The sequence below is a fragment of the Aptenodytes forsteri genome, unplaced genomic scaffold (assembly GCF_000699145.1).
Source record: "Aptenodytes forsteri isolate BGI_AS27 unplaced genomic scaffold, ASM69914v1 Scaffold15, whole genome shotgun sequence".
Classification (NCBI taxonomy): Eukaryota; Metazoa; Chordata; class Aves; order Sphenisciformes; family Spheniscidae; genus Aptenodytes; species Aptenodytes forsteri.
Window position 1 is genome coordinate 19,635,221 of NW_008795129.1, and position 7,654 is coordinate 19,642,874.

General features: G+C 40.5%; 1 protein-coding gene across 1 annotated transcript in view; it reads left to right on the top strand.

Moving 5' to 3' along the window:
• The first annotated feature begins 4,202 nt into the window (after positions 1–4,202).
• The window catches only part of KCNK18 (potassium two pore domain channel subfamily K member 18), a 6,021-nt gene continuing 2,569 nt past the window's right edge, over positions 4,203–7,654 (top strand). Inside the window, exons 1-2 of the mRNA XM_009277906.1 lie at positions 4,203–4,419; positions 5,505–5,651. Coding sequence (XP_009276181.1) covers positions 4,203–4,419; positions 5,505–5,651 — 364 coding nt within the window. The remainder of the gene's footprint in view (positions 4,420–5,504; positions 5,652–7,654) is intronic.

Sequence of the window (7,654 nt, forward strand, 5' to 3'; positions counted from 1 at the left end):
GGCTGGGCTTGGGCCAACACCGATTCTGGGGCCCGCTGTGGGCTGAAATGCCACAGGGACAGGTCTCAAGAGCCCAAGGGATGGGAAGGATAGGAGTAAGCATGGTGGGTAGGAGGTGGAGACAGGCCTTTGAAAGTGCTCATGGACACTAGTTCTGAAACCTCACTGACACCCCCCTAGCCTTCCTCACCAAGTGGGGTGTCTATGTCTGGGGATCAAATCTAATGTTTACATAGCCTTGAGATTGCTTTCTTAATACAACTACTGCTGCTACTTGTTTTTTCTTGTTTTGCGGTGGGTTTTTTTTGCTTGGGGTTGATATCACCTTTATAGAGAAACACTCATTTTCTCGGGGAGCTTAGGTATATTAGTGCATTCTGGAAATACGTTCTGGGAGCATGAGATAGAGCAATAGATCAAATCCTCTGTGATCCTTGTTAACATCCAATCTTGAGCTGAACGTTTTTAATACTCATTGTCATGAAGTACTGCCAGGCTGGGGTCTTAGTCCTGTATCAAACAATATTCCCATCAGAATCAATGCTGGATGCAAATAAAAGCAAATAGTTTAGTCCGTTGCCATTTTTTTTCCTAAGGCACTTGCCATCCTTAAGTTACTTTGGTTTTGTTCAAAAAAGGAGAAGGCATTACACTATTGATTATTTGTCAGTACAGTACGTTGAATCCAACGGTGTTTCATAGAAGAGAGGTAAACACAGCAGGTCTTTGACAACATAGTAGATGACTCAATGTAGGAAGAGTTTTATTGATTATTGAAAAACATCTCACTGCCCAAACAATGACCTTCTTGGTTTAACCTTTGTAATCCAGGAACACCAGATAAAGTAGGAATTCTAACACACATATATTGGTACTGGAATAATTAAACCTTGCAGCTGTGGTCACAAACTTTCCTTTCAAGCAGCACCTTCAGAGCACTCAGATTTGCCCTAATGAAAGAAATGGAAGTTAGGAAAAGTGCAGATTTGCTGTCCATTAACGTGAATAGGAAATGCGTATTGCAAAAATGTCTCTCAATACAAGTACCAGTAACTCAATTTGGAATAACTTGTGGTTAGTGGGATTTGCTTTTAAGCAACTGAGTTCAAATATGTAATACAGCAATAGTGGGAAATGGTTTAGATTAAGTAAATAATGTAAAAATCATTTCTGGATATATTTTTATTAAATTTTCTCATTGTCACAAGCTCAGAGCCTGATGTTGCAAATGGCTGAGAACTCCTGGGAATTACTAAATACTTTGCAGTCCTGCCATGAATAGGAGGAGGCTGAGATTTTAAAGCACTTTGGAGGAAAGAGGTTTATATCTGAGATGTAGATGAAAAAATCCGCAGAACAAATTATGTCAGAATTACCATGCTGGGCAGTGAAAACTTTTTTTAGAAGAACATAAATGTGAGTATATTGCCTCAGATATGGGACCCATTTGGCCCAGTACCCTGTTTCACTTTTCCAGCTGCAAACTATTTTCAGTTCAGGGGGTTATTGAACCCCGTGTGGTTTGTAGTCAGTATTAACGATTGTTCTTCTAAATGTCTCTACATCCTCTCCTTTAACATATGTAAACCCAACATCCTGCAGCAAAGAATTTTCCAGCTAGGTGAGAAACCATCCTCTTTTATTTCTTTTGAAGCAGGTTTCTACTTGCTTCATTTGACGGTCCCCAATTCTGGTCCCAGAAGAGACTACAAACAGTTGATCCCTCACCTGCTCTCTCCAGACCACCCATGAGTTTGAAGACTGCTGTTATATACTCCCTCAGTTACTGTTTTTTTCCCCTGGCCAAAAGCACTACTCAGCCATTCCTTGTCTGAATGCTGTCCATACCTTCAGTCATCCTTGTTGCTGTTTGAAATTTTCCCCGTTTTAATATGTGCTATCTGAGAGTAGGGTACCAGAACCACATTGACTCCTCCAGGTATGTGCAAACCATGCTTTTGTACAGTAGTATATAGATGTCCAACATTTTAGTCTCTATTTTTAACTGCTAATTCCCAACATATGCTTTGCCTTTTCACCACAATCAGTTGTTGGGCTGATGTGTTTGTGGTACTGTTACTTTGTACCCCCAGACCTTGCTGCTGAGTGGTGACAGTCAGCCCAGAGCCCATCACTTTGTATGTGAAGTTAGGGTTGTTTATCCCATTTTACACATATCTACATTGCTTTTATCCATCATTTCATTGCTAGGCATCCTCAGGTCCTTCTACAATTCCAGTCTGCCCTCAGTCTCACTGATCTGAACAACTTCATGCCGTCAGCAAACATTGCCATCTCCTTGTTTACCCTCTTTCCAGGTCATTTATGAATGTGTGGAACAGCAGAGCTTCAGCACAAACCCACGCACAAGGCCAGCTATCTCCTTCTGCCTTTTACTCCTGCCCACTGTTCCTCTCTATTAACCATTAATTTCTTCCTGTGAAGACTTTCTTTCTTATGCTGTAGCTGTTTAATTCCCTTAAAAACCTTTGGAGAGGGACTTTGCCAAGAGTTCTTTAGAAATCCAAGTAAACTCTATCAATTTATCTAACGTTGGTACCCACTCTCTACAAAACTCTCCAAGAGAAGCCAGCGGTGTGCTTCCAGCATGGAGCACCCCACTGTCTACAACCACTTTGCTCTTCCAGCTGCCCCTTTGACTTCTCTGTGTCCCTTGCTCCTCTGGTAAGGACACCAAACCTAAGTACATTATGTCTAAGTACAACCTCTCAGGAAGTTCTGTTGCTTTTGATTAATTATGAACATTAGCAGTTTTCAACCCTCTGTTTCAGGTCAATGGGAAAAAAAAACAAATTGACTGCAATAAGAGGATTTATGAATCTGTTGTCAAAAAGCAAGACTGAGTCAACGAGGCAGATAACTGGAAAAGTAGCAAGCACACGGGCTTATTTTTGTCTTAGCCCTGAAAGCCTCTTTTCTATAAAGGAGACTTCCATGCTGATGAGCATATAATATCTTGTGATCCAATTTGCTAAGAGTTTGACCTAGAAGAAATCACTGTAACCACGTAGGATTTCTTTGCAGTATGGGCATGTTGCTTGTATATAGCTCAGTAGGTCTTGGCTGCACAAGGCTGTTTCAATTTTTAATGAAAGACTTCTAGAGATGAAATATTTAACACCTCTTTCTGTAAAGTCCAACTCCCCTTACTGCCATTACTAACATTGTAAAGGGAAGTGATACAAGTGCTTGCTCTAAATGTTTTAGAGTGATGGATGAAAATAATGGTTTTATTTTTAAAGTTGGATATAGTTTGCAAAGATCACTAACCTTGAACTGAATCCTGCAGTACTTAGTAACTAAGGTCAGTGGGAGTTTCAATTAATAGGAAGATTTTAATCAAGTGAGAACTAGGCAAAACCTTATTGATTCTTTTTTGAGAAAAATCCTTTAAAATTCAATTTTAGAGTGATGGATGAAAATAATGGTTTTATTTTTAAAGTTGGATATAGTTTGCAAAGATCACTAACCTTGAACTGAATCCTGCAGTACTTAGTAACTAAGGTCAGTGGGAGTTTCAATTAATAGGAAGATTTTAATCAAGTGAGAACTAGGCAAAACCTTATTGATTCTTTTTTGAGAAAAATCCTTTAAAATTCAAAAGACCCCCCCTACAAATATTACATGGTATGTATAGAGAGATTTTTTAAGCCATCTGAAAGAGAAATTCACTGTTCTACAGTCTGCCCAGAGGCGACAATAATTAGTGCCAACTCTTTCTTTTGATTAATTTTAAATTTCCCCATTCATTTCTGGGAGAAATCCATCCCTTACAGTGTGCATTTTCCCTCCTGGGAGTTGGAAATGTTTCTACTGTATCAATAGGAACCTGTAGTTCAGAACAAGAAACTTTAAACATTAGTTGGCTCCAATGGAAACCCACAGAAGCTGGTAATCTGTGTGCATTACAGTGCTGGCTGATCAACAGCAGTTCAGGGATAGAGTGGTGTATTGTCAACTGAGAAATATTTCAAGGCTTGATTAGTTGTGCTCCTTTTCCATTGGGATTGTAGTGCAATCTTCACTTATAAAGACATGTGATCTGAAAGCCTGAGGCAGAACAATCCTTGTTTTCACAGGAGAAGCATTTCTAGGATGCAAAAGCTTTTACATCCTCATCCTTGTTTCTAAAAGCTGTGTCTTCTCCACAAAATTTAAAAAAAAAAAAAAGCTAGCTTAGGATGGCATCAACATCACAGCCTCTGCGAGGTAAAAGAGCATGTAAAAATATATTTTGGGCAGTGTTTCCTCATGCCTGCTTCATTCTTTCTCTTGTGATCTATGCTTTTCTTGGGGCTCTCATGTTTTCCCACATTGAAGGTAACCGGAAGGTCAATTTAAGCGAAGAATACAGAAACTTTCTGCAGAATCTGTGGTACATCTCCAGAAATTTATCAGGTATGTACTGGAATTTCAAAATGACTTAACTGTACAGGGACTTACTCATTCTCTTGCTTTTTGAATGAGATTTTTGGCTTTTGCACACATTCTTCAAAATACTAACAGCTGAACCTGCAAACAGGATTTTCCCCCTGCCTAGCTGATGACTGCTGTTGTCTGCTTGTCTTCCTTAGCTGTGATTTTTGACTGTGAGCTTCCCTGGTCCCTGTGTTCCTGCCTGAAAAGACTTTTCCTGAGGTGCCCGTCTTCTCTCTTTTACCCAAGTTACCCAAGTTCCTTAAAGAGCAGCTGAGATTCCTATGGTATTTCCCTCTGATTGCTGGGGACTGAATCCTCTGTCTCAGAAAGTCTCTTCCAGCTCCCTCTTCCCAGCTCTGAGCTTCCCTACCAGCCCTCTGGTGATGGGAAGCTCGGATGGAGGCAGGTGCAGTGCTGCGCACCGGACCTGGTGGTGCTGATAGAGAGGGTAGAGGGGAGGAGAAGGGGTAGAAATCCTCCTGGATCTGTGTCGGGGCTCATACACGGGCTCGGATTTTCATTCAGGTAGCTGTGCTGACACAATGATCTGTTTGGGGCAAGCATTCCTGTAGATAACGTCCTTTCAAGCAGAGCTCAGCCAGGAGGAGGAATGAGGGGTGCAGGCTCTTGGAGTCACAGCAAGGTGCTGGGCAGTGCCATCTCAGTGGTTCGTATCGGTCATGTACTGATGACCCCACATTTCTGGTGTCTTTGGGTTAAAAGAAGACTAATCTGGGGAGTCCAAAATGAAACAGGACATTCAGGCTGGGAGCTGAATATTCAAACTTCCTGCCCTGTTTCTTTATGTTTATTTTTGTGTCATATTTTGACTTTGTTGGAGCATAGCTTGTTTATTTGTTCCTTGTTTCTTTATTCACTGAAGCCATTGGACCCACCTGATTTTTTCACTGGGGGGAAGGGGAGGATGAGGTGAATATTTTTATCTTCTAAAAGAGTACGAGCAAATCCTCAGCTGGAGTAAACTTCACTGGAATACCAGGCTGGCTGCTCCCTGAGTGGTGGTCTGCAAACACTCACCATATCTCCTGTTGTTACTGTAACAGATAACATGACAGAAAATGAGGAGATATTTAAGGAAAAAATCCATGCACTGCTCAACGCAGCTGAACGAGACTGGTTTGTCAATCCAAAAGATATATGGACTTTCTTTGGGTCTCTCTTTTTCTGCTGCACAGTATTCACAACTGTGGGTAAGTTCAGAGGTAAAGTAACCCCCTGCAGAATCAATTGCTATTGCTGCTTTCTCTAATGTATTTCTTCCAGGGAATTAAAAACAAACAAACAAACAAACCCAAAACCCAAATCCCCTTGAATTTTTATGCCGAGTATTGACAATGAGTCTGCAAGGGGTTCTGCAAACACAGATTGCAGAGATGTAGCTGAGTGACAGAAGCAAGTCAGAATTTAGTAACTAGTGATGATACACGCTAATTAGCTGCATAATTACATGCATACTATAACATGTACTCATATATGACATGTACACAAAACTATTATATTAAAGTAAAAAGAAAGCTCCATGTTTCAGTCAAACCTTATCCTTCCCACTGTTTGTGTGTTATGCTGGGTAATGTTTTCTTCACTGGAAGAGGTAATTCATTATGCATATATTGTTTTTCAATTGCTTCCCTGTTATTTCTGTCTAACCCAGCTTTGTAAATCTATGGCTCTATAATTAACCATGTTGTTGTTCACACTTCTCTGGGTTAACAGCACAGGGCAATGTTTAAGTCACACCTCTGAAATCTTTCATTCTTACTTCATATTTCAAAGAAGGACCTAGTTCAAATAGAAATATCTGCTCTGGTTTTGGCCCCCTCTGCATTGCTAAATACAACTCCTCATGCTCATTCCCAAAGCTACTTTTATTCGTTTGCTAATCTTTCTTAAAGGCTGGCAAGTACAGACACTGACTATCTAAATTTGTCAGAATCAAAGCTGGATGGGAAATAGTCCCACAGCATTGTATCAAACTGCACATGCATTTCTCCACTGCATTAGGATATACTCAAGATCCCAGCATGGGTATGCAAGAAAAATCAAACCTTAAAAAAGAGTTTGTCCTATACAAGGAACAGTGTGAGAGTTAATATACTCACTTGGAGCATGTAGGAGGCCCTTGTGTGCTGTTTAAGTCACAGCAGAGGCTTAAACCTCAGACCTTGATGTCTTAGTTGACTGTTCAAACTCTGCTTCTTGCAGCCCCTGAGTTTGAAGACAGTCATCTAGGTCATCAGAGACACATACTGGAGATGCAGACCTGAATCCTCACCCCAGTGAATATTTCCTAGTACAAACACAAGAGCTAGGGACGTTTGAAAGGATGTTTTATCAGAAAGCTTTGACTTCAGCAAACTGATGAAAAACCATATTGTTGAAAATTTCTTGCCTGGGTATACTTACCCATCTCCATCAACATGGGATTTTACAAATGTCCCCATACACAGTGACCCAACATATTTATTTCTAAACTGCCATTATTTTTGGCCTTCATAGCGCTGAGCATTAACACAGCTTTCTCATGTGTTGAGCTGAGGTTTGGGAGCAGTAGGAAGCCTAGCTAATAGGTGGCTATTTCCATTGTGTTGGGTTTGTTATTTGCAGTATTAGGAACTGATAAATCACTTCAGGTTAGAGTCAACTTAGCTACCTTTAATTATCTAGGAGAAGCGAGGCATCTAGTCTGAAGATTGGTGGTCTGAACTGCTGTCTCTTCACTGCCCACAGAGGTTGCCTAGTGGCTCAGCTAGGCTAGATTTCTGGATAGCTAAATTTAAGCTCAAGATAAGTTTTAACCTTTGAAACTGCACTATGTATTTTTAATGCACAGAAATTGAGAAAAAAAGAAGAGAAAATCACTCTGTACAATAACTACAATAATTAATCTTCCCCAATTGCTTCAGCAGTAAGGATTAGCATTCCCAGTTAGCCAGTGGAGAACAGAGTGACAGAATAAATAGTTTTTCAGTGCCTCACAGAGAAGGAGGACCAAGGTTGGATTCAGACCAAAGGCTATGGCAGCCATTAGTGAAAACAAACATGAATGGACAAAGAAAATGAAGGAAACCATGCTGCAGCATATGGGCTAATGATCTTACGGGCTAAGTACCTGGCCTGGAAAATCATCTAGAAAAGAACAGTGTTTTTGAAGGGAGAGAAGAAATGCTTTATATCTGTTGCGGCTTAACCTCAG